The following is a 27,193-nucleotide window of genomic DNA, read 5'->3' on the forward strand; positions in this document are numbered from 1 at the left end:
GTGACAGCAGGGTGCTTCTTAAGGCAAGATGTATCCAAGTCAATTTCCCCCACACAGTTGCTGTCAGCCCGCAAAGTTCTCTTAGTGTCCTTCAACACCACGTTAATGTCCGGTTTCCTCCTACATTTTCTTCATTCCTCCCCAACACAGCTGGCGTCATTCATCTACATTTATACTAATCCACTTAAGCCACCCCCAAAGGAACCAAATCTCACGACAGAGACAAGACATACCTCGGAGGCATCTTCAAAGTGCCAATGAACCAGAGGCAAAGCTAGCAGAAAGCAAACGTGAGGATAATACCAAATCCATACGTGCAACTCTCATTACAACAAAATCTCTCTCTGCAGAAATAACAATAGCCAACACTTCTACATGCTCACTCTGTGCCAGGCTCTATTCTAAGCATTTTCTTATGTATTTAACTCATTTAATTTTCAAGACAACCCTGAGGGAGGTGTCATTATTACTCTGATTTTACAGATGAGGAAACTGAGGCACAGAAAGATTAAATAACCTGTTAAGATTCCACGGAGCTATTACTGGGCAGATCTGGAGTCCACACTCCTAACCCTCACGCTCCTCTGAGTTTCCAAGACGCAGGTGCTTCTCCACTACTTATACTTAATATTATAGATTTCTAGTGTAAGGAATAATCTGGAGTATCTTGGTCCATTTCCTATAGAAAAAGTCAATACCACAAATATTTAGCATAAGAAATTAATTTGGAATATTTTAGAATATGGTTTAAGCTATTTGGCCCTGTGTGTATGTGTTTTAATATTCTTCCTAATTTTTTTTTAGGCCAAGGGTAGCCTTTTATATAGAATCAATAGATTTACTTTTCATAGTGAATTACCACTTTACTATAGTGGCTTTTAGCGACAAATAACAGAAAGCCCAATTAGAACTGGATTAAATAATAAGGCCCTTTATTGTGCCACTAACGGTGAACCCAGAAGTAATATGCAGCCACGACTGGCCCCATGTCCAAGCATACCCCAGTGTCCAGCAAGGAGAAGGAGATGGCCGTGCTTCAGACCAATCGTGGTGCATCCCCTGAGCACACGGCCTGACCGGGGATGGCAGTGAGGAGTAAGGGGAGGGTCAGCTGTGGGTGGACAACGACTAGCGTCTCCCAATGACGGCATGGGAGGGGGTGGAAAATACAACTGAGAATCAGTACTGAGAAGTAGAATAATAACATTTTGAAGGTTCATCCTCTTTTTGCTAAAATACTTAACTTTTGTCTCAACCGTAAGTAGTACTGGGGGTTGCCGGCGTGCCTAAGGGCCATGGCCTTGGGCAGAAGTGAAGGCGGGCAAGGAGAGAGGGAGCCGGTGTGGAGCAGGGAAGGCGTGTGAGCTTGAGGCTTAGAGTCCAGGTCCTCCGATAGGAACGAACAGTTCTCGAGCTCCTCCTCTACGCCAGGCTGTCCTGGGAGCCTCTAAGCTCAGCAGTGTTATCATCCACTTTCACACGCCATAAAACTGCGTCTTGGTGAGATCTCCTAATGTGCACAAGACTACAAAAACAGAAATATGTGGGACTGTGGTTTGAATCCCTGCGGTCTGGCACTGGAGTCCTTGCTCTAACATTCCGAGCGTTTCTCTGAATACAGTCTTGGGATTGCCTGCATGAGACTCACCTGGAGCACTTACCCACAATGCAGAGTCCTGGGCTCCAGGCCGGGCCGCCTTCACCAGACTTTCTGTGGGTAGGGCTCCAGAGCAGGCAACTGAACAGCATTCCGCACACTGAGGTCTAAGAACAATGCATGATAATGTATTACTTCCCATCTGTGTACTGAGCTTGGGCAAGTCACTGTTTCTCCTTGCGCCTCAGTTTCCTCACTTGTAAAACGAGGATAGTAGGGTCACTTTCAGCTAAAACACTCTGATTATAATTCATCTTTAAACCCAGTAACCTAACTGCAGCCTGCCAAATGGCCCTTTTCCGGGCATCGCCTCATCTTTAAATATTAGTGTTATTGAGATGGTTTTTAAGCGTCACAGAATTTATAGTTTGATGCACAAATATTCACAGGGTTTCCCTGGAGATCTGGGAGAGCTAGACGCCCCCTTCATGTGGCATATTTGAAGTGCTGCCCTTGCTAAATCCCAGAGCTAGGACCAAATGACTTCTTGAGGTCTTCTCGTACTCCGGGGAGTTTTATTTCTCTGACTTCTTGACACTTATTGATAGTTTTAGAGACGAGGAACTCACTGATAATTTTAATTTTCCTTCCACTCTGAAATTAATTTTCCTTCCACAATCTAATTTAGTGGGCATCTTTCAAAGGTGTAAACCAGGCATCTGACGCCACTCATTAGTTCTAACTCATCTTTGGTTTGCTCTGGTTTCATTTTCTGATTTTTTTTTTCTGGGAGAAAGGAAAGCAAGAGCTAGGGGGTATTGGCTAAACAAGTCTGGCCACTCAGTGGAGAGGTTTCCAGATAAAGAAGGATCTGAAGGACTTCCCATGGGCGTGAGGGAAGTCGCACACGCCATCCGGGGAAGAGGATCAGGAAATCACTTCTTGTTTTTCAAACAGCTGTGAGGCTCACAGGGATGGCTCTGTGAGGCTCCGAGGACCGCGGCAGGGGAGCCACCGGGCGGGGGTGAGGCTGAGTGTGGTGTGGAGCTGCCAGTCCTGCCTGAGCCCTCACAATGAATCCTGCTTGGCTGTCCCTTCACCGGTGTGAGGCCTTCTAGGAGGCCACAGGGCAAATGGCCTCAGAGTGGAAATCTGGAAGCTTCTAGGCGTCTGATCAGAGCAGGAGCCGGCCTGGAGACTGCGGTGCTGGACAGGTAACAGGCATTTCTCCCTCTGTGGTCTGTCTCCTTTCGCAGCAAGACCTCAGGGGCACCTCAGTCACTTTGACACAACTTTTAAGGCATCGTCCAGTTAGGATCCTCTTTCCCTGATTTTCTTTTATATAGCTGTGACATGTATGTTGTGAGCGTTAAGCATGTCTGGTCAAGAGTATTGTGTAGCCTGTTAGTCAAGTTGAGACCATATTTAGGGAGATTATCAGGCAACTAACTGGGATCTTTTTATGGTTTTCTCTATAATAAAGAGAGTACCAGAAAATACCATAAAGACCAGAGCATTCATGAATTACTATGTGAGTGTTTCCATGGCCAGGCAGCCATGTCGAGGCGTACTGATGAAGAGGAGGCTGCACCCGTGTACAGTGGGAGGAGCACGGATATTCTCTCAGCTCCCAGACAGTCCTAGGGGCAAGGGGTATCCCCGAAATGGAAATGTAAGCTGTTACCTCCCACCCATGACTGCGGCAAAGGGGCTTACAGACAGTACTGGAAAGGAGGTCAGGAAGACAGCTGGGATTCAGAGCTGGGCAGGCTTGCTTTGGTCATTCCAGAAGGGAGGAAAAGTTCTGTGATGCGGGGCTTGCTCAAACCATGTTTTCTTGTACTTTGTAGGAAGCCGGGTCACGCCACTTTCCTTTCATAAAGGGCTGATGTTTTTAGTTTCTCATTTTTGAATTATGCAAGTAACGCAGGGACATGTTCATACTGTCGTAGAATATCTCTAACAATTTTTCAAGCCCCACACCCCCCAAGACACTCTTTTTCTCCCTGTCCCAAAATTAGCCTGTCAAGAGTTTGCCCTGCATCTTACCAGTTAAATGACTTAATTTCTCTCTTCCCAGCTCTTAGACAAGCCGGGGCACACAGGAGTACAATACCTTCTCATTGTCAGGTTCATGCAGTGATCTCTAGCAACACCTGCCACTCACTGGAAAGATGAAATGATACGTGGGGAGTGTGAACAGCTCTGTTAACACTTAGAACAGTCTGAAAGAGTTTTACTCATTTTTACCGTTATTATATTTGTGTCCGTTTTGGCTTTGGCAATTAATAATTTTCACAATAATTTCCCATGGATTAATCTCTAGATTTTCCAACAAGTGGTTTGGGCTTCTCTCTTAAAGGCTGTCAAAGGCAACCTTGTTTTGCAAATGAAAGGGAAAAAAATAAAGTAAAAGGAAATTAGCTAGATAGACGGATAGATGGATGGATGGATAGATAGATAGATGGATGGATAGATAGATGGATAGATTAAGTGGGAAGATAGGGTGAGAGTGGGAGAGATGCCCTTTTTATTTAATGGATAATAAATGCTTTTAACAGATGGGTTAATTTTCTATCTCTTTTAGCTTTATGTAAAAATGTGGCCTTTTTTAATTCCCCCAAACATTGTTCTGAGACAAGTGAATGAGAAAAAATCACTATGAACAAGTCAATATGGGTCATGGAGAAAAGGTTTGGAAGCAAGGTACAAATAAGCAATGTCAAACCCAAGAATAATTAGAAAATACTTTCAGTTACTATATGGTATTTTCTTGCCCTTTCCAAGACTTTTCCACCTCAAACCAGAGGGCCACTTGGCCCTGCTGATTTGGGGCATTCTGAGTAATTTCTTGACCACTGTGTTAAATTTGCCTGCCTTGATCCCTTCTCCTGATCCGTGGCTAATCTGGTTAATCATTTCACCCTAGTGCCTCGTGCTAGCCCCCTGACAGAGATTTCCTCCTCTTTCGACGTGTCACAGGGGGAGCAAGTCTCTCACTCTCATTTTATGGAATCCAAAAAAGAAAGGTTCAGAGGTTAAGTTTTGTCCAGCATCACACAAAGAATCTTTTCGGGGTGCTGAAATGAGAAGAAACCCAGATCTCTGGCTTCCCAGCCCCATTCTTGGTCAGAAATGCAAGGATAAAATTCACGCGGAATAGAGAATTAAGGTGATCGGCTGGATTCTGTCAGCTTTGCAGCAACATGGTACGTGTTTTGCTGCGAATCTGTAGACAGATCAAGCTATTGCCTGGTACAGATTTTGGCAGAGTGTAACACCTGTTGTCCATTAGTTTTGCCTCAGAAACTTAACAAAAAGAAAACAATGCCCAGACATTTCCCTGGACCTACTGAATCAGAATTTCTGGGGAAGGGGCCCGGGCATGGTATTCTTCATTTTTTTAATCTCTGAAGTGATTCATTTGTGCAGCTAGGGCTGAGAACCACTAAGTCCTAACTGTAAGAGAGAAAATGGCTAAGTGGAGAAATATAAGTAATACCTGTTCATGCAGCCAAAAAGTTGGGGCCAGAAGTGCCAGCAGCTGTGAGCACCATGTATTGGGATCCTGGCTGCTATTGTTTGTGAGAGGGGCAGACGCATCTCAGCTCTGCATGTGAAAATGAAGAGGAGTTACAATGGCACCGCCTGTTGAATTTAAATTGGAACAACCCCCCTGACTTCACTGCAGACACATTGGCTGCCTGTTACTTACAGATTTAACAAAATCAGATGAAATGTTCTAGGTAAACAGGATGTGCTCTTCCAGTGCCAAATGACTACGGGAGGTCATGCATTTTGCTCAATGTCACTTTAACATGTTGTGTCCCAATCTTAAGAAAAAGGCGACAAAGAAATACTAATTATCCTTTGCACAGCCCACCACTTTCTGGATTGATCTAAAATGGATAGACAATAAATCAGGGCTGTTTTTAAATTACGAAATGTGCTCGTAGAACCTTTCGCCCCCAACTTTTCTCGATATAGTTCAAGTTAGTATTCCTCATCGGTGTAGCCTTTGTCTCCTTTATAGAAAGCGCTAGGAGGGCCTCCCTCAGCTTATCTCAGTTTCCCCAGGGCCGGCGAGTTTCGGCACAGAATATGCTCATAAGGAAGGCTTGTTGAGTTAAATATCTGCATTGGGTACACTGTGAATTCACGAGTTATTTACCAGCTCAGCATTTCAGCTCACATTGTATGATTCTGGTCCTGATGGTTAAAGTAATTGGAATCTTGCCTGTTTCCTAAAAGATAATCACAAAAGTGAAACCCTTAAAATCACAGGTTAATGGAAGCACCTATGTTGCTGAGACTTGCTGTGGAATTGCAAAGGCAGAGAATCCTTCCCTTTAGTTAACTTATACTCTTAATGGGAGGCGAGGCATGAGCATTGAGAATTTTAATAACAGGAAATATTTATTGAGTGCTTACAATGTGTCAGGCACTACGCTCAGTGATAACAAAGATTGTTAACTCATTTATTCCAATAATCCTATAACTCAGGTGCTATTATGATCCCTATTTTATAGACGAGGGGACAGACAATTTTAAGAAAGCTGCGTGAGGCACACAGAGCTGGCACATAGTGGATAAGGATTCCGGTTCAGGTAGTCTGACTTCAGAGTCCATTACTGTTACTATGCTATTACTATTACATTACTATTATTATTATTACATTACTATTACATTGCCATTACTATGCTACACTACAAAAACCACAACAGTGCTGCCAAAAGAGCCTCATGGCAGGTCCAGAGGAGCAGCTGAGAAGAGAAATGCAGTGTTTTCAGGAGAAAGATGTATCTCTGGGAAGACAAGAAAAGAGGCAGTATGCTATAAAGGTTAAGAGTTCAGACTTTGGCAGCAGACTTGGTTACTTACTGTGTGACCTGGAGTGTGTTACTTAATTTACCTGAGCTTCAGTTTCTGCTTCTGTAAAATGGGGATGATGATAGTTCTGACAGTATAAGACTTAAGGATTAAATGATCCTAGTGCATGCAGAGTGCTTAGCCTATTGCCTGGCACATAGCAAGGACTTGGTAAATGATAGAAATTGTCGTTGTTACTAAGTGAATAAGCAAGACCTGAAATGATGTGTAAATTTCAGAAAGGAGGAACAGAGCATTTCAGTTGCCAAGAATAGGATGAGAAGAAGCTGAGAGGCAAATTAATTGGCTGATGGTGTGTTGGATTATTGAGCAGGGCAGAAAGGAGGGAGGGAGCCCATTCAGGAGGTTGCTGCGTTCATCCAGATGTGAGATGATAACGTCCAAACCAATGTGGTGACCGAGGAAAAAAAATACAGCAGCAATGGAGTCATTAACAGGACTTAGAGACTGGTTGAATTGCTGCTCCCCCTCCTGCCCTCGATTCTTGTGTCTAAGGATACCTATGGAGTGGTGGGCCTGGGAAACTGGAGAATAAAGCCAGCAGTTGGTAAATCTGGGAAGGGATGGGTTAGGAGACAGCACTGGGAGAGAAGGAAGACACGTACAGTTTTAGATGAGCTGAATTTAGACCTAGGCGGAAATAGTACAGTTGGAGAGATGCTCCTAATATTTAGCAAAGAGCTCAGGGTGGAAATAAAGTTTTGGGAATTGTTGCATAAATTGATAATTAAAACTCTAGAAGTAGACAAGCTCCCTAAGAGAAAGGGTGTCAAGAGAGATAAGCCAAGGATCCAGGAGACGTTTTGGCAGAACCACAGTGAGACCGTTGTGGGATAAGATGGATGGAATCACAGAAGGAGGAGGGAAGGGAGCAAAAACTGGAGGGATGAAAGAAGCAGGAGAGGGAAAAGGGGGCTCCACAAAGGAGGAGGCCCTAAATGACATCAGAAACCAACAAGAAACCAGGGAGGATGAGGACTAGTGAAGAATGTCATTGGGTTTGCCTTTATAAAATCCTTTTCATGACGAGGTGAGGACAAAAGTCAGACTGTCCAGATTAAGGAAATCTTGGAACGGCCATCACTTCTCAGGGTACTGTATTTTTGGGGAAAAAAGTAACACTTTTTTCATTGTGAATAACACACATTATTCTTAAAGCCTAACGTAATCCCTAGAGAGGGAATGAGAATTTAAGAGAAGTGAAGTCACTGGCCAAGGAAGGCAATGCCCAGTCTCGGGGAGATGGAGTGGATAAGGGCACGAAAGGGGGAAACACAGAGGGTAGGACGTCCCTGCCAATTCTTAAGACATTGGACTATTTTAAACCACATGGTAAATAACTGCTGCCTCGAGTCCCCAGAGTGCGGAGTGCCCCCCACCCATCTCTGCCTTAGCCTCCCAGCCCCTCACCTCGGAAACCTCCCACAGACCTCGCCACTACCCAGCAATGAAGGCCCCCAGCCCCCAACTCCTGCACAGTGACCAGAGACTGCTCTGATTGGTCCATTATGGTCATTATTAAAATATTCCAGTATTATTGTTATTGGTGTGTGTGTGTGTGTGTGAGGAAGATCAGCCCTGAGCTCACATCTGTTGCCAATCCTCCTCTTTTTGCTGAGGAAGATTGGCCCTGGGCTAACATCGTGCCCATCTTCCTCCACTCTATATGGGACGCCGCCACAGCATGGCTTGACAAGCAGTGTGTCAGTGCACGCCCGGAATACGAACCTGAGAACCCTGGGCCTCCGCAGTGGAGCGCGTGCACTTAACCGCTACGCCACCAGGCCAGCCCCTCCAGTATTATTTTGAGTCTCACCTAATAAAGGGTAGAACCACAGAATGTAAGGCTTGCACCCACACCCAAGGGCTCTGGTGCTCCATCAGCACTGCAGCCAACCACAGGGCTCCCCTCCATTGCAAATGGAATGCACTCCTGGCATTGTTTTGCCAAAGTTCAGGGAAATCCCTCCACATGGTCACTGAAAGTAGCGAGATAGATGAGATAAGAGCAGAGTTAGGAACGCAATGTTTTCACAAAGATGGCAATCTCTAGCTTAAATGTTCAAATCCTCTGGTGATTTACAACAAGAAAAGAAGGATAAAAGATTATCAACGCTGCACACATGTGCAGTGTGTTTGGAAAACTTGACCCCATTGTGTACAAACAAATGTTCCTCTGTAATCTGATAGCGCTGGGCCACCCTGACACAATGCTGCTTCAGGACCCTATTTCAAGGCCAAGGAAAATTCAACAGAGAAAAATTTTCACGGCAGTTCTTTAATTGGTATTGTATTTCGTGTTTGTGTTGAATAAATATTTAGCTTATAGTTCTGCGCGTGCGAGGGATGAATCCTCTACTTAAATAAGGTCAGCAAACATAAGTCTTATCACCTCTGCAGTTGAAAACACAGATCTCTGAAGGCAGGCTCTTGAAGATACACTTGAGGATTTTTAATCTCTACTTCTACAATTCAGGAGGGAGGTTACTGATGGCATCCTATCTTTATTGCAACCTGTGCCTCACGGAGCTGAGCAAAGAGTAATAATCACAGCAAACTTCGCAATGAAAGTCCTCCTGAAATTTGGTATTACCATCTATCATCTACCATCAAGAAGAGCTCTGCTTTCAATTATTCTCTAGTAGTAGAATGGTATATGCGCATATCTGTCTTCCATCTCTCACCTAGTCTCTATTTTGATCAGAAGGCCATGTTTAAAACACAACTGCCTGAGCATATGGACTGTACCCCAGAACACGGGGAGCAGGGATAGGGAGATATGCCCTTGGCTTCTTTCAAAGCACACAATAACTTGTCTAGTTAGCCAGCCATAAACTAGGCCAAGGTTTAGTAAGAGTCACGGCTTCCCTTGATGCTGTCCTAGCATGTGATACAATTTGTTCCTTCCTTAAAAAGAAAGCCATGCGTATAACATCACCTAATTTGAGTGACACGAAAACCAAGCAGTTTACCCATGGGAAGACTCTCCATTCTCTCTCCTCCACTTTGCAACCAAATTTCTTGAGTTTTACATGCTCACTCTCTCTAAGTCCTCACCTCCCGCACTCTACACTCTTCGCACTAGGATTTCCTCCCATGTAACCCCAATGAGATTCCCCTTGCTAAGAACATACCATGCTTCCACATCCAGTGGGCAAGCTCAGTCCTCTCCTCAAGGGACATCTCAGCACTGTTGGACATAGTTGACCACACTCTGCTTCTTGAAACTTGACCTTCTCTTGTTTCAGACTCACTGCTAGCCTTTTCTCCCTCCTGCCTCTGTGGTCTCTCGTTCCCACACATCTTGGCTCTATCACCTTCCTTGATTGATTGTTGGAATTCTGTGAACCTTGGTCCTAGGCCTTCTTCTCTACTCTCTCTGCTGTCTTCCTAATCAACCTTACCCACTCCCGTGCTTGCAGTTATAAGGCCTGCCTGTCCTGGCTCACCAGCCCCATTTCATACCTGCTTCCATTTGGTGTTCCAGCCACTCTGGCCTGCTTGCAGCAACTTAAATTTGCCATGTGTTTTCCTACCTCAGGGCTTTTGCACGTGATCTTCTTTCTGCCTGGAACCCTCTTCCTCCCCTCCCTTCAACCTCCCCATTTGTTTTTAGTTAACTCTAACTCATACTTCAGATTTCAGCTCAATTAAATACTTCCTCTGGGACACCTTCCACAAATTCCCAAGACTAGGTCATGCCCCTGTCTTGATAGGCTTTATTAGGCAGTTCAGCACCCTGATTAAACAGATGGGCTCTGGAGTGAGACTTCCTAGGTTTCAATTCTGGCTCTGCCACTTACCAGCTGTGTGGTTTGGGGCAAGTACTTTGCCCACTCTGTGGCTCAGTTAACTTGATATCGTACTATTAATTAGATATCATACTAGAACCACTTCATTGGAATTGTTGTGAGGATTAAAGGATTTAATACAGTCAGTGCTCAAATCAGTGCCTGGCACAGAGTAAGTGCACAACAAATGTTTGTATTATGATTATTCTCCCTGGTAGCACTGTCACAGTCATAGTTAAACAATGAATTGAGTAATTGATTCTTTATTAATGTCATCTATTCCCTTAGACTCTAAGCTCCATGGAGACAGGGACCATTCTCTTGTTTTTTTCTACTTCTCCTGCACCTAACAGAACACCTGGCACTTACCAGGACTTAATAAATGTTTGTCCAGTGAATGAATGAACAAATGAATACATGAATGGGGGAATCAATAGATTCATTTTATCTAATACTTACAACGATAAATATAATACAAGTAGGAAGGCTAAGGATCTAGATTAAGTGTGAGTGTTCAGAGGAAGTAGGGACTATTTATAGCTGAACAGATCGGGTAACCTCGAGCCAGGAGGGGGCCTTTTGCCTGGACATTGAGGGGTGGGTAGAATTTGAATACGCAGTGATTATCCTGGGGCTAAGGGGCAGGACAAGACGAAGATTAACAAACAAAGTAAAAGGCAGCATTATTTTGGTTTTGCCAAACACTGAAAAATAATTTGACAATAATAACTACTCCTCCCCACCCCCAGGATTAATTCTCAAAGATTAGTTTTTGTATTTTTACTTTTGCATGAAGACCAGAAAATCTCTTGCACTATTTTAAATTATGAAAAAGCAACCAGCTTCAGTAGTGAAAATATGATAGATGCTTATTAAATATGCCAACTCTGAAAAATAAAATCCAGGTCATGGAGGGCCTTGAGTATCGGTAAAGCAATTGCCTTAATTCTGAAAGCAGTGGGGAGCTGAGCAGGGGGTAACACATGAGAAAAATGCTTCTGGAAGATCAATGTTGCATCTATGTAAACGATGGGGCAGACAGGAAAAGAATGGAAGCCATCACAATGGTACACACGAAGGCAGTGAAGGCCTGGAGTGTGTAGTAAATCAGAGATGGGTTGGATACATGCAAGAGATAATTATGGTTAGGCTTAGAAGCCTAAGTGAGGTTACACTGGATTTGAAATAATGGTGAGGAATTTTAGACTCTTTGAAAGTAGTAGGGCCTTCAGAGGCCAACTCCTACACCCCAATTTTGAAATCACTGAGTGCAGTCAAATTCCTGGCTTTGTTGATTAGAAAACTGAGACTCAGAGAGGTGAAATGATTTGTTCCAGGTCACACAGCTAATTAGTGGCAAAGTAAGGCTAGAAATCGTGTTTCCAGTTGCCTGGTCTAGTGTCCATACATACAGAGAAAGTTTTCCATTTATTCTTGTTGATACCCCACCAAGACGATCTCGTAGCCCAAATGTTACCTTTTCCCCAGTGGAATAGACAGCTTAATTTATCATTTTGCCACCTCCATATGTCAGCTGTGTGGCCTTGGTGAGTTATTCATTCTTCTAATCTTCCATTCCGTATCTGAAAAGTGGGGGTAATTTATTGGTATCATAGGATCCTTGAAAGGGTTCAATGACAATCCTTGGAGAGAGCTTAGCACCATGCCTGGAACACAGTGAGAACCCAATAAATGACAGAGATCTATATCATCAACAGCATCATCGAAGACAGTTATTATCCACAACCCTGTCGTAAATGGCTTGCCTGACTGTGGGACAATATTATTATCTAGAATCCTTGGTTGACCTCTTGAGTCCTGACTGACTCAGGCCCTAGCTGCCTTTGAGACACACAGCCCTTGCGTGGCCTTAGTTTTCTCATCTGGAAAACTAAAAGGGGTGTGTGGGGTGGTGGAAGGACTTGAACAAGAGATGAATTCTAACTTGTCTTCCAGTTCTGACTGTGTATGTTTTTATGCTCTTTTCAGACACACTAATAATCCATTTTTCAATTTTCATAAAAATGTACCCAGAATAAATATTGAGCAGCAGACTAGAGGTCCACACTCACTCTTTTTAAATGATAAAGAATAAAAAGAGATACCATTTTTATTAACTTCTATGTTAGTTTGCTAGGAATGCCATTACAAAGGCCAACAGGCTGGGTGGCTTAAACCATAGAAATTTATTTTCTCATAATTCTAGAGGTTCTGGTCCTTCCTCTGTGTGTGTCTGTGTCCTAATCTCCTCTTCTTATAAGGTCACTGGTCATATTGGATTAGGGCCTACCCTAATGACCTTATTTTAACTTAACTACCTCTTTAAGGATACTACCTCCAAATAAGGTCTCATTCTGAGATACTGGGGGTTAGGACTTGAAGATATGAATTTTGGAGGGACATAGCCCATAGCAAATTCCAACCATGACATAGGCATGATCTCTAATCTTTACAACAATGCTGCAAGGCAGGTACTGTGATCCCCATTATCACATTGGGAAACTGAGGCTCAGCAGGGTTAAGTGTCTTGCTCATAGTTACGAAGTAGTAGAGCAGGAATCAGAACACAAGCTTGTTTCTCTCCAAGGCCGGTGCTCTTTCCACTACAGTCGGCTACACGAAGGAGGGAATCACCCAAGCCCTAATGCCATCAAATTCATTCTCTTTCGAGGTCACAGCAAAAATAACAATGCCTTCTTTGGTGACAGTGATTGTTCAGGAGAACAATGCCCTCCCGAGAACCATAGCTGAGCCTACGTCACAGTGGTTAGACAAGCTGCTCCAGGAAACTTCCACAAGTGGCTTGAGGGACTGCTAAACATCACCCTTCTTGACTGCTTTGTTTCCTTTGAAACAGAGACAACTGACTGTGCTTATGCTATTCTCCTTTGCTTGAAATTCTCTTCTCTTTCTCCATTACACATTGAAGCGTTGCCCATCCTTCAGGGTCTGGCCAGGGACCCTGGTCACTCCAAAGCTCACCCAACTTCCTCCTGTCCTCAACTCCAGTCATGCTGATCACTTGCACACTGCTGCTCACTTCAGAGACAGGCTAACTTGGGGGTGGAGCTCCTTCTGTTACTTATTAGCTGATTGGCCTGGGTAAGTTCTGTATCCTCTCTGGGCCTTCATTTTCTTGTCTATGAATTAAGATTGAAATACCTACCTCACAGGGTTATTGTGAGAAGCAAATTAAGTGAATTAACATATTTATTGCACTTAACACTGTGCCTGGTACTCAGTAGGCATTTAGTAAATAGTGTCTTTTAAGCTTATGTTTTCCTTTCAGTCTATGTTTCTTTAATTGTAGGTTTCATGCCTTCTCAATGAGGTTGAGAGCTTCTTGGGGTCAAAGATCGTGACTTGTTTCAACTTGTGAATGCATAGCACAACTTGGGGCCTATAGAAAGCACCCTATGGTGCTTGGTCCATAAGCATGCAACACATTTGATGCTACATGAGATATAAAACACAGTCTCAAATAACAGCCTTGGCTACTGAATTGCATAAAAAATTATTGGGTAGATCACCTCTGAGTCCCTACTCCCATTAATCCATTCATTCATCTACCCTTGGTGGATTGCCTCCTAAACGCATCCCCCTCAAGATTCTTCTTCTACATAGTTTCTTTATTAAGGGAAAGTTATAGGTTGGTGATGGAAAGTACCAGAAGTGTGCAAGGGAATGTGGAAAGAGCAATGGAATGCTGAAAATATGGATCTGCAGACCTCAAATCCCCCTATGCATCAGAAGCAACTGGAGTGGATACAGACTCTCAGCTCCCACTCCTCAGAAATTCTAATTCAATTGGTCTGGAGTGATATTAAAATAACAAGCAAACAAATGAAAAAAGAGAAAAAAGAAACTCCCCAGGTGATTGCTCTGATGCACAGCCAGGGATAAGAACCACTGAAGCAAATGATGCACAAATACTCCAGGGAACTTCCTTCCAGGGTGGTGGTACCCCAGTGATGCTAAGGGGAGGGGCTGTGTACTGGGCTAAAGCCAGGAGCAGAACCCTGCATTGGAGGATGGAGGAGGCCCCTGGGCAGAGGATGGTCAAACGTGGGCTCACTTTCACCTCTTACCTTCCTACTCCCCAAGAGGAGCCAAGGAGAGTATTAAAGCTAGGCTCCCCAGGTGAGAGGGGCCAAGGACACTAGAGAGCATGGGAAGGCAGAGCCGTGTAGAGCTTAGGAAATAAATCATTTCCAGAGAGAATCCCACTATTGCTCTGTTGAGAAGAAGCCTGCAATCACAATTTGATGATGACGTTGGGTCATCAGATCACACAGATGTCGCCATTTTGTGAATGTGCTTCTAACCTTGCCAGGCATACAAGCCTATTTACTCCTCCTCTCGTCTGGGCAGGTCAAGGTTGATGAAGCGTTTCCAGGAGAGCAGTTGATCTTAAACACTGGTTATCTCTAAGATTTGGGAGAACAGTTCCCGGGTGTTTCAGGTTAGTTTCACAAGACGGATCCTGATGCATAATCGTGCAGCAAGAGAATGTTGTTATAGACACTTCAAGGAACCCAGACTCTCATTCTCTAAATGCAGGGCTGCTGAGAATCCTGATGACTTATTCCTGGCATATGATGTCAAGGGGCTTGATTTCTCTGTCTCTCCTAACTTCACAGACAGGAAAATCGAGTCAGAGGAGACCAGGAAGTTGCTCATCACCACAGGGTCAGTACTGGGCATGAGATCATATTTCCCAGCTTTTTCTAAAACACAGCTGACTCATACAGGTTGGTGAGTTTTAGTAAAGAGTGTCCAGGATTTATAATTTTAAAAGAGAAAGAAATTGGGAATGACTTCAGATCATTTTCTTTCTCTCTCTGCCTCTGAGTCTCTTAGTTGTCGTCTGCCGTTTACTCCAGGAATTTAGAATAAATATGAACTGCTAGGGGATAAACAAATAAAGGGGCCTTACTGAAGATATATTCCCTTGAATGTGGACACTGCTCCATGCTTCTAACTGGATGAATTTGGATTTTTTCCTCCATTAGCCAAGTTAAACAGCCTCCACTGGCTTCCTCACAGATGAGAACAGCTGTGAGCTAGAGAGTTAATGTAAGATTATTGACGTAGGTAAGAGAAGTTTATCTTCAGGTCTCTCCCAAAATGTAGTAGCAACCTCAAAAACTGAACTGATCCTCAGCTGGTATCAGTGTTCCAATTGGTCACGCCATCCTGGTTGTCAAATGTTTTGAATATTACCTCTCCCTCAAAGTGGTACCATTCTCTTTTCAAGTGGAGAACCACCCCCCTTGCTGTGTAACTGAGGACTGTACCTAGCTATTGTCATTCCTCTCCATCTAGAGAATACTCCTCTTCCCAGAGTAGGGTCCTCCTTATAGCTCTACTTCTATTGACTGGTGATTTTGTTGTCACTAAGTAGGTCGACAGAGAGAATATTAATTTAATCAAGAACTGTCTCAGGAGAGGCTGGGGGAAGATGGGAACAGTGGACAGTATTGGCTGGTGGCCTATACAAAAGGCCCAAACATGACATTTTGGGGACATTATAATTCTTGATAACTCTGATGAAAAAGTCAACATTGGGAAATAATGGAAAGATATGGAGACAGCTCTAGTCCCTCTAATACATGAGTCCCTCCCTAGGTGTCACATACTAAGGGAGGCTCATTAACCATTCAGTTACTAAGTCTCACCCCCTTATTAACTGCCTCGATCTGGAACCAACTAGTACAGTGCACTGAGTCAGGGCCTGAAAAGTTTAAGTTGCCTCCTAAATACCCGATTCATCCCAGGAACAGTTGCTATCACCAAGCTAAATCAGCCTGCCCAATACCCACAAAAGTCCACTCCCTTTCAACAAGGGAGGAGAAACTTCTAATAGAGAACTAAGCACTGAGTTGCTATGATTTCCCTATAGCAGATGCATCTGGTCTTAAATATCTGTTCCTGTAACCTAAATTGCAGAGCATTTTCCAAAAGACACAGAGTTCCAGAATTTAAAAAAAAGGTATTAGATTGCCAGATTTGCAAATTGGATCAGTTTTCCAGGGCCTTATGCTTCCCTCTTTTCCACTGGGGAAGAGGAAAAGGAGGGAGCCGGCAGCTGGTGATTGAAACACAATTCTCCCTGGCATGTAAATCTTGGCTATCATCTGTGTTATCCTGGCCACGTTCCCCTGGCGCTCCCTGCAACGCCTGGGCCAAGGCCTGCCCTTCCTGATGGTTGCCCTCTGGATTCCACTAACAATCAGGGTGAAAACCATTGCAGCCTGTATCTCCGGAGCTCTTCATGGCTTTTAATTGCATTTGAGCCTCAGAAAACTCTGTGAGAGAATGAGAGGAGGTATAATGATCTCCATTTCACAGGTGGGGAAACATAAACTCAGAGAAGATGTGACTTGCTCACGGAAGCACAGTTAGGTTAGAATAAACCTGCATCCTAACCCGTATCTTCTTCTCTTAGTCTAGAGCCCTTTTCACAACAATGCGTAGATATAGAAAAGTCAGTGAGGAAAGGAATCTGAGCAAAGTAGTTTGTCCTGGTCCCCAGACCCACGAGGGTTGGGATGATTCCATCTGGTACTCTACTTTTTAACAGCAACAATGAGTAACCTGGTCACCAAAAAACTTCATTTTCGTCACCATCATTATAAAGAGATTGCTGTCAAAAATCGATACATAAGATGGAATATATTATGATATTAATATTCTATACTATATCACTATAACATGATAAAAGACTATAGAATACAACTTAGATATTTATGACGAAGTCCAGGATTTTTCATACTAATGGGTCATAGCTCATTAATATAAATAATAAATAAAATAATAAAAGCCCATTAATATAAATAACAAATAATAGTAATAAAAGTTAATTTAATGGGTTGTTACCAGAATTAAAAGAAAAAATAGGGTAAGATAGGATAGACCACAATTGTAAATATCAGAGTGTGTTGCATGTAGCAAAGGTGAGTATTGTTCTCTGAATCCTTTCGTTCATCTATTACGTGTACTGGATGACAATGTTAAAAGGATTTCTGAGTAGTCTTTCCCTTTTTCTTGCTTTCCTTCTCTCTCCTCTTTCTCCTTTCTCTTTCCTTCTCTCTCTCCTTCTCCATGTGTAAGGAAATGTACCCAAACCTCTGCCACCTTTGTCCTATTTATGGGAACCATCCTCCATCTACCCAAGCCCCTCCCACCTGACATGATCATTTCCTCACCCAAGGGTCAGGAGCAGAGACTCTTCTCTACAGATAGGTACCTTTACACTCCTTCCTTTCCCCTCTGTATGAAAAAGTCTTTTTGTAGTGTGACCTTCGAGACAGGGTTTGCTAGTTCTTCCCATGTTTGTTAAATAAATGGCTCTGTCTCTAAACCACCATATATCCATTTCAGGCAAAGCAACCCAAACTTGAAGAAATGAAATCTGCAAGGAGAACCACTTTGTGCTTCATGATTATTGTGATTTATTCATCCCAAGCTACACTGAACTTGAATTTAGAGTCTATTCATCCTTTGGTGAGTAAATCCATGTCTGCTACATTTTTCCCCTGTCATATTTCTCTGATTTCCTGGGAATGTCACAGACGGAAATTGCTTTTTTTTTGGGCCTTTGAGAAAATGTTGCAAATGGGAGGAGGGGGTGGTGAGCAGGTGGATGTTAGGTATCAACTGGGCTACAGCTTGTGGTACTCTGAAATCGGTGGTGGGTGGGACCCAGGGAACCCTCCCTAATTAAATTGCCACCTCTAGGCCTGAAGCTCCACTCTGAAACTGACAACAATGAGTATAAAGCAGATTGGAGGATTGAGAAGGACGGATGTTCTCAAAGGATTCATTTGAACTTGAGCGTCAGGCTAGAAAGACATTTCAAAAGACGTTAATCAGTGGTGTGTCATAGTCTCAGACTGATCTAGCTGAAGGGGCCATAAGATATCATCTGAGCTTTTGGCTGACAAATTATCCAGGTCATTTTGTCTTTCAGAAGTTAAAGAAAGTTGAGCTTAACTGAAGGGGGTGATAAGTACCCCTTTATTCCTTATGGGAATTATTGGATTATTCCTTCCTTAGACCACTCTAAGGAGACAGGGTATGGTACTGATTATGAAATGCACCAGAGACAGGGTATGGTACTGGGTATGAAATCTTGGGAGACTGATGTAATTCTCTCTCTGTCTCGGTTTCCTCATCTATAAAACAATGACAATAATAGTACTGCTGTCCTGTGATTGCTATGAGAGTTAAATTAGTTAATATTTATAAGAGGCCTTAGACCAGTGCCCGGCATATCATAAATGCTATGTCACTGTTTGCTATTATTTCTCCTACTGTAATGGTATTTTTTTCTACTGATTTTTTTAAAAGATATTTTAGTGCTACTTTATTTAGTCTGTTGCTATTCTTAGAGCTTCATTGGTAGATTTTAGCATTGTAAAATGTCTCTTTTTGCCCTGCTTGGCACTTTTTCATTTTAACTCTTTGTATTCTATTCCAGTTGTCAATCCTGGTTTCATATTTGTGTTTGCTTGATTTTTATCTTTTATTTTTTGTTTAGTCTCTATTGTATCACTCTGCTTTCACGGTTCTCTTATAAGCAACACGTGTTTCAGGTCTTTTTTCCTTTTAAATCACATCTGAGTACATCTGACTTTGATTAGGGGAGTATAATTGATTCACATTTAATGACGTATTTAAAATGCTTGCTCTTACTTCCAGGATTTTGTTTGCTGACTTCATGCACTTCCTTCCTCCTTTCTGTTTGTGTGTCTTTCATTGTTTGACCTGGGCTTTCTTTGTCTTTCCCTGTATTTCTCTCATGGCTTGGGAGGTGTACTCAGTGTGTATCTTCTTTCAAACTCCAGTGTGCACGGTGCAGCCCGTGCAGTCACACACAGCAGGTTGCTCATAGAAATAGAGGCAGGAGACAGTTACGATTCCTGGGAATTCGGGGTCCGTGCAGAGCTCCGGTTATCCCAGCGTAGGGGAGAAAGCCAGTGAGCGAGGGGGTCTCAGCAAGGCGGTTAGCTTTCCCTCTCTTGCAGTGTGTCCTTATGTTCATGGCTGCAGCAGCGCCCGGACACTGTGCCAGGGTGGCCCTCATCACAGAGGCCCTACAAAGCCCCTCCGTCTGCTGGTGGCACAGGCGGGTCAGGGGATAAGTGACTTATCCCCCAGTGACTTCCCAGGGCTGCTAGTGGAATTTGAACTTCATCATCTTGGAAGCTCCCACCAACCCCCTAAAGGGCCCTGCTTTTCCCCCCTAGATCTGCCTTCAAGGTACAATATCTTCATACAGCCCAAAGGCCAAAGACCCTATTGGAGAGGTGCACTTGAGCCTGTCTTATCAGCTTATAGTGCCCTAGGCTGCCGCTCAGCTCCCACGGCTGACCTTCTCCCAGTTAATGCAACATGTGGTGATGAGCTTTTTTACAGAAAATGTGGTAAATACACATAAAATTTACCATCTTAAATTTTCAGTATAATTCAGTAGTGTATAATTCAGTAATGTTAAATATATTCACATTGTCATGCAATTGATCTACAGAACTTTTTCATCTTACAAAACTGAAAATCTATACCTGTTGAACAACAACTCCTCATCCCCCCTCCCCCCAGCTCCTGGCAACCACCATTCTGTTTTCTGTGTCTATGATTTTGACTGCTCTAAGTTCCACATATAAGTGGCATCATATAGTATTCGTCTTTTCATGACTGGCTTATTTCACTTAGCATAATGTCCTAAAAACTTATCTATGTTGGAGTATGCATCAGAATTTCCTTCCTTTCTTAAGACTGAATAATGATCCATTGTGTGTATATCCCACATTTGTTTTATCCATTCATCCATCAGTGGACGCTTGGGTTGCCTTCACCCCTTGGCTATTGCGAACAATGCTGCTGTGAACGCGGGTGTACAAATATGAAGTGACAGGCTTATGAAATGTGATGCTGTAGCTTCTCAAACTTCAGTGTGTGCATAAATCCACCTGGGCACCTTCCTAAAATGCAGATTGCAACTCGGGAACTCTGGAGTGGGGCCCTGGATGTCACATTTCTGACAAGTTGCCCTTGTCCCTGCTCCAGAGACCACACTTGGAGCAGCAAGGCTGTGGGCTCTCAGAGCTGGCACCAGCCCGGAGTCTGAAGCCCAGCCCTGACTCTCACCAGCCTTGGAAACTGAGTCACATTAATCTTAGGATTAAACATTCTTATACATGTGTGCCTTGGCCCAGTGACTAGCACAGAGCAAGTACTTAAGATTTGGTTATTTTTACTACTCTGGTGCAAATAGACCTGCGTTAATATGCCTGTGTGAGGAGACATTCCAACAGGACCCTTGTGGAGACAATTGCTAAACATGGAGGCAAAGATGTTAAATTGGGGATTCCAGGTCAAAACAAAGAGAGTGAGTGACAGGGCCTCGGGGGGGAGGGGTGAGGCCTGGCGACCACTGAGGTTTTTGAGGACCACCTTGTTTGTCATCCAGTTCCCTGGGGATTTTCTTTTCTACACGTAAAGTGTCACTTCTCATTCCTGACATTGTCCACATCCCGGCCACACCCCCTACACACAATTATTTGTAAAGTCATCACGTCCAACAGGTGGGGCATTTCCTGGATTTGGTGACCTTGTGTCTTCCGACTAAAGCTTGGCCATCAGGAAATCCCCTCTGGACAGAGCTGGCCATTGTTGCTCAGACACTCATCTGGGTGCCTCTATATGGACAAGCAAAGGGAGGCCCCACTGGAGGCTCTGTTTCCTTGTCTGAAGTAAGTGCTCAGCTGAGCACTGGGAGGCCCTGGCAGGATCTGTGCTCCCCCATGAGTTCTCCTCAGCACCTGGAGTTTAAGAGAGAAGGCAAGTGCTAGAGTCTCACAGTTCTCCAAACTGGGTGACATGAAGACTTGAGAGGACAAGGCCGGCTCCTGGTGAGCCCCAGGCCAGCTGGACATAAGGGGACACACCGCTGCTGGAGATGGCACCAGCATGTGGTGTACCTCAGCTCATTATCTTTCGTAACGTAAGAACATGAGGCTTAGCGTGAGTGAACGACTTTTCCCGCTAGGGAGAAGTGGAGGCGTGGCATTGAGTTCTTGGTGTGACTCCAGCCTTCGCCTTATTGGAATCCAGGCCCCACGACTTGGCAGCCCAGCTCTTTGTACCCTCTCTAATCTGGGAGAGCAAGGGTATTCACCACCACCGCCACCACTGCCAGGGAACTCCTCCGATGCTTCATTGCTTTCAATGTATTTTTCCTCCATTTTCCCCAATGATTATGGAGCTCAAAATAAAAGGTAGGTTATTCTCACAAAATGTTGTGAATCCTCACTAGACAACAGAGAGGCAGTAGGTAACACAGAGTTGTGGAAACAGCACTTTGCAAAGACTGAAAGTTCCAGATAATCACTATAAAGTTTCAGGAAATAGTTAAAAAGCAGTGTTTCTCAAAAGGTGGCCTCACATTGAGGGATGTGCTGGTTAAAAAGGCAGTTTTCGGGCCGGCGCAGTGGCCTAGCGGTTAAGTGCACGCGCTCCGCTTGGGCAGCCCGGGGTTTCCCAGGTTCAGATCCCGATGCAGACCAACACAGTGCCTGTCAAGCCATGCTGTGGTGGTGTCCCGTATAAAGTAGAGGAAGATGGGCACAGATGTTAGCCCAGGGCCAGTCTTCTTCACACACACACACACACACACACACACACACACACACACAAAAGGCAGTTTTCTTTGCCCCACCCCAGACCTGCTAATTCAGATTATGGGGATGGGGGGCAAGTAACCCTTGTGCCCAAAAAGATTTGAAATACTCTTCACGAGAGAATTGAAATGGACCTTGATTTTAATGTACAACTATAGGCAGGAAGTCCTCAATTTTTCAGTCCCTCTGGAAAATGGAGAAATTGAAATCTCGACCTGGGAGAGCTGCCCAAAGGTGACCGCTGGTGGTCACTTTCTCCTGGGCTGAGTCCCCCAACCACATCCCATGAAGAGTGGGCAGAGAAAGCTTCCTGGTGGCTTCCCTCTCCCTACCCCCAGGCCCCAGCGATGATGGAGGCAGGAATGCAGTGGAAGAACCCTTCCTTCTGCCTGGGCACAAAGCCAAAACAGGCTCCAGGGGAAGGTGGGGAGGAACCAGCCCTATGCATCAACTTTGTTCCTTCTCCGTTCCTGCTCATTTCAATTCAGCTAAGACAACCGTGCTGCATGTGAAGCAGCACCTGGGCTTCTGAAATTCCAGTCATGACCCATCATTCCTCTAGTACGTTCAAGAACATTTATGAATGATCAGGTACACGTCTCCCTCCAGTTCCCATAGACATTAGTACCAGTCATTGACAAGAAAGAGGGGATAGGAGGAGGCAATAGAGAAAGAAAGAGAAAAAGTGCTAGGTAGGAAAGACTAGGTCATTGAGACAAACCCACAGTTTTCCCAGACGTCTCCTGATAGGAGGATGCAATGTCTGTGTGGCCAAGTGCAGACTCTGGAGCCGGCCTAGCTGGGTTCAAGGCCTGGTTCTGCCATTTAAAGGCTGGGTGACCTTAGGCAAGTTGTTTGACCTCTCTGTGCCTGTGTTTTCTCATCAGTGAAATGTGGATAAACAGCAATTATATCTTAGATTGTCGTGAGAAGTAAGTAAGTAAACGCACATCCAGCACTTAACAGTGCCTGGCACAGGGTGTTGAATACATCTTAGGAATTATTATTTTTGTATCATTATGACATGGGATAACTAGAAAATAATGGTAGACATCCCAGATGGCAGAATGAGCTCTGCCTCAGGTGGTGTTCACAGGCGTGTGGAGTAAAGGACACTCCCCCGGGGGGCAGGGGTTACCTGGGGAGACTTCAGAAAGGTGGGGTCTTCTGTTGAGCCTTGACGGGAGTTTGGATTGGGAAGCACATTGCAGGGAAGCCCACCTGGAGGCAGGATGAGCTGGGAACCCATGTCAGGTCAAGGTTACCAGCTGCAGAGCTGGCGGTGAGCCAGACAGCAAAGACAGTCAGCATCAGTTCTTAAACAAAAAAGCCACAGGATGACAGGAGATGAGCTTTATAGAGAAGAAGCAAGTGACGGTGGGTGAACAGAGGGGGTCCATGTGAATGGTGCCCCCAGAACAGTGATGCCCCGTCCTGGAATAGCACTTCCTATGTCACAAAAACTATTCTCACTGCTTTGTATTTGTTAATCGTTTCATCCTCACAACAACTGCACGAGGTAGGCTATTTTTATCCCTATATTATAGAGGAGTAATGAGGTACAGACAGACTAAATAATTTGCCCAAGGTCACACAGCCATTTTATAGCAGAGCTAGGATTTGAACTCAATGTCTGCAGAGTCCTTGCCCTTAACCATTGTACTATATGATGCAACTAAAGTTTATTAAGGGCTTACTACGTGCCATGTTGTGGTTCACTTAATTCTCATAACAACTCTATGAGGTCAGTACTGTCATTATTCCATTTTACAGAAGAGAAAACTGAGGCTTAGAAAGGATGAATAACTTCCTCAAGGTCACGTAGCTAGTAAGTGGCACAGCCTTGTACCCAAGCTGTCTGACTCTGGAGCTGGCCCTCCTAGCCCCTGCCACAGGAAGCAGCAATAGATCCCTCTGGGAGAAAAAGGACCAGAGGAGGAGAAAATCATTTCTAACTGTGCACAATCTAAACAGCCCTAGCGCTGCAGAAATATTGGGGAGGGGACAGGCTGAGTGCTGAGAAGAGGTCGTGAGACTTCTCCAGAAGGTCATTGAAATGACTCAGGGCTCCCATCTTAGACAGAGAACACAAGTTGAGAACATCATAAGTTATATTTCTTGACAGGTCTGAAACTGCAGGAACTCTGAGAAACTCAGATATGGTGATTTCTTCCGCTCCTGATCTAGAGACTGGTCTGTGAAAAGTGGATTCCCGGCTCACACTACAGACGCGACTCCATTTCATTTTCCCCACCATTCAATTGCTGTTTGCCCAGCATCCACCGGGCACAAGGGGCTAACCCAGAATCTGTAGTCCTAAGCTCAGCTCTAACATTTCGGGGCATGTGACAGAAAGCCTTAATTCTCATAACAACTCTATGAGGTCAGTACTGTCATTATTCCATTTTACAGAAGAGAAAACTGAGGCTTAAAGAGGATGAATAACTTCCCCAAGGTCACGTAGCTAGTAAGTGGCACAGCCTTGTACCCAAGCTGTCTGACTCTGGAGCTGGCCGTCCTAGCCCCTGCCACAGGAAGCAACAATAGATCCATCAATCTCTAGCCTCTAACACTAATTGATGGTTTTCTAAAACGTTCTTTCAGATTCTCCATGAACATGAACCAGCAGAGGAGGAGCCACCAAGGCATAAACGAGCAGGTATGTAACCTCTGCTTGGCAATCTTTTCTAGTAAGTCAGATCAAATGGCATTTGCTATAACTTTTCAAAACACTGTGATCCACATAATTCAGTCTCCAAGCACATCAGGGTTCAATTTCTAGAAGTAATTACAAAGGAACTCCATTCTCTACTCTATCAGACGACATTAAATGAATCTTAGCAACACATTACAATCCCCTTTCCTCTTCCTCCCCGCTCCTCATATCCTGAAGATTTCCCTGGGGCTCTGCCCTCAGCTGCCCTCCCCCCCACCATAAGGCCTGCTTCTCTACTCTCCACCCAGCAGCCTTTTCTTCTGTCTTTTTAAAATTTTTTAACCTCTTTCTTCTCACTCAGCACTTTATTTTGTGGATCAACTTAACCACTAGACTCAAGTCCTTCTCGTCTGTCTCCCATTCCAATTTTCCTGCTAAATTCCAAAGAAGTGGTCTGGAATATAGGCTTTGCCCTCTGGAGGGCGGAGGGCAGGTGAGAGCTGTGAACACTCGCACACTGATCCTCGGTGTCTTGTCCCATGTGTGGGACCCTGGGCAGGTGTCTGTGTGTGTCTGCAGGCTGGATTCTCCTGGGACCAGACCCTCCAACTTTCCTCACAGCAGCCTTTCAAAAACATCCGTCTGCTTCTGTTATTTCTCTGCATAAAGTCCTTCATGGCTCCCAATTGCCTTAGAGATAAAATCCTATCACCCACTCGAGTCTTACTGGACCCTACATGCTTTTTCCACTTGCTCTCCTTCTGTTCCTTTCATATAGTCGATGCCCCACTCACCACCCCCCTTTGCTCCTCTGGAGACTCTGACTTAAGCCTCGGTTCACACGGTTCACAGGGGCTCCTGCCCTATAAGGCTTTCCACCAATTCCCGGGACAGGGAGGGGCTGCTTTTCTGTATTCCCATTGTCTTCATACATTCTCATAGCACATCTGTCCCGATGCATTGTAATTACTTTGCTTCCTGTTTGCCTTCCCGAGCAGACATGAGCTCCCCTGGACTCTCTTCATCTCTGTGGCCTGGTTTCTCAATAGATGAGTGGACAAACAAAGAGAGTGCAGTCTCTATCATCACTGCCTCTTTATGTGTTCAGAGTATGTTCCTACCGCTGAGTCAGCTGGCCTAGTGGCTGTACCAACTGTGTAGAAAGTAAAACTTCTAACCTAGAGCATTGTGATGGAGTTGTTTTCCAGGCATGCCGTGACTTGGTCTATTCAGTTTTGTGGTCTGAGAGAGACAGTAGGCTGCCAAAGAGAGTGGGCTCACCCTGAGGTCAGGATAGAGGTGTCTGTCAGAGCCCCTCACAGTGCAGCAACCAGACCCAGCTGTTGCCCAGAGCTTGAAACGAGAATTTGACCACACTTTACGCAGCTTTCGAAATGCTCATTGAAAGGTCATATCACTGATCATTTTCTCTTCCCTTTCTTCCTATTCTTTTCTGTTTCAGCCTTGTTGTATATCCCCACGGGAACCTCACTCCCCCTTTCTCCCTTCCTTCCTTGAAGCCGTCTGTAGTACAGACTGCACTTTCTGTGCTTCAAAGCAAGTATCATTACATCTACCCCATCCCTGATAACCTCTTGAGCCCTCCTGCACCTGTGACAGAAACAGGGCCAGAGATGTCCCCATTTGGTGTTTTGAAGGACTTTTCTTTTTAAAATCAAAATATTTGCAGGAGAGTTCTAGCTCCAGGTTTCCGCCAGCTTCTTCTAGAGTTCAGGCTGCCAGCTTGCTCGGGGCAGTCAGTGACGGTACAGCTGTAAAAGTAAGGTCTTCCTGCACATCCGAGCTCTTCATCTCTGTTTATGAACCATGGCAACATCGTGAGAGGTTAGCCCTTGAGGAGGAAACCACTTCTACATCTAAGGATTTGACTTTCCAAAATTTTTCCAAGCGTGCTTTCATTAAAAACAATCATGACCATGAAAACATGTTTTCCACTTATTACACGTGGTCCTCTGTGCTCTTGGGCCTCTAGAGTCATTTTAGAAGTGTTAATGACTCAACCCATCATCTGCAGAAGATGGATTGGCCTTGGTACTTTCACAAAATCACTGAAGTAAGACACGGCCTTGGAAAGACTTGGTCATCAGGCAGCAGACACCCAGAATGTAAGTTGAGGTTAAGAGCATCACTCTCCAGGAAAACTGTGAAAGAAAGCAACAGGAGAGTTACGTTCAGCAGATGCTGCACAGAGGTGTCCGGCTTCTGCTTGGTGTGATAATTAAGTGAGATGATAGGATGGGGCTCTGATCTTCAGAGTGGAATTTCCTTTCTCATATACATACATCTCCCTTTCTGGAGGCTTAATGCCAGAAAGGGACAAACGAAGGTTCCAAGAGAAAGAGAGTTCTCAAAGGGAATTTCCTTTTGAGGCACTGGACCAAATCTTTAGGGTTTGGGATAGAATCATCTTTAAAGGTAGGATCAATACTCATATTTATTCTCAGAGCACTATGGACTTCTCCCTAAGAAGAAGGTTAGTTATAGAGCTTCACCAGGCCCTTGAGATATATATGCATATATTCTCATATATATCACACACACAAACACACACATA

At 44.4% G+C, this 27,193-nt stretch overlaps 1 protein-coding gene across 1 annotated transcript in view; it reads left to right on the forward strand.

Annotated features, from left to right (window-relative positions):
- Nucleotides 1-27,193, forward strand: part of ADGRF5 (adhesion G protein-coupled receptor F5) — a 97,901-nt gene that overhangs the window by 26,550 nt on the left and 44,158 nt on the right. The window contains exons 2-3 of the mRNA XM_058553946.1: nucleotides 17,662-17,784; nucleotides 24,567-24,621. Of these exons, the coding sequence (XP_058409929.1) occupies nucleotides 17,686-17,784; nucleotides 24,567-24,621 (154 nt within the window). The 5' untranslated portion in view covers nucleotides 17,662-17,685. The remainder of the gene's footprint in view (nucleotides 1-17,661; nucleotides 17,785-24,566; nucleotides 24,622-27,193) is intronic.

The sequence above is a fragment of the Diceros bicornis genome, chromosome 14 (genome assembly GCF_020826845.1).
Source record: "Diceros bicornis minor isolate mBicDic1 chromosome 14, mDicBic1.mat.cur, whole genome shotgun sequence".
Taxonomy (NCBI): domain Eukaryota; kingdom Metazoa; phylum Chordata; class Mammalia; order Perissodactyla; family Rhinocerotidae; genus Diceros; species Diceros bicornis.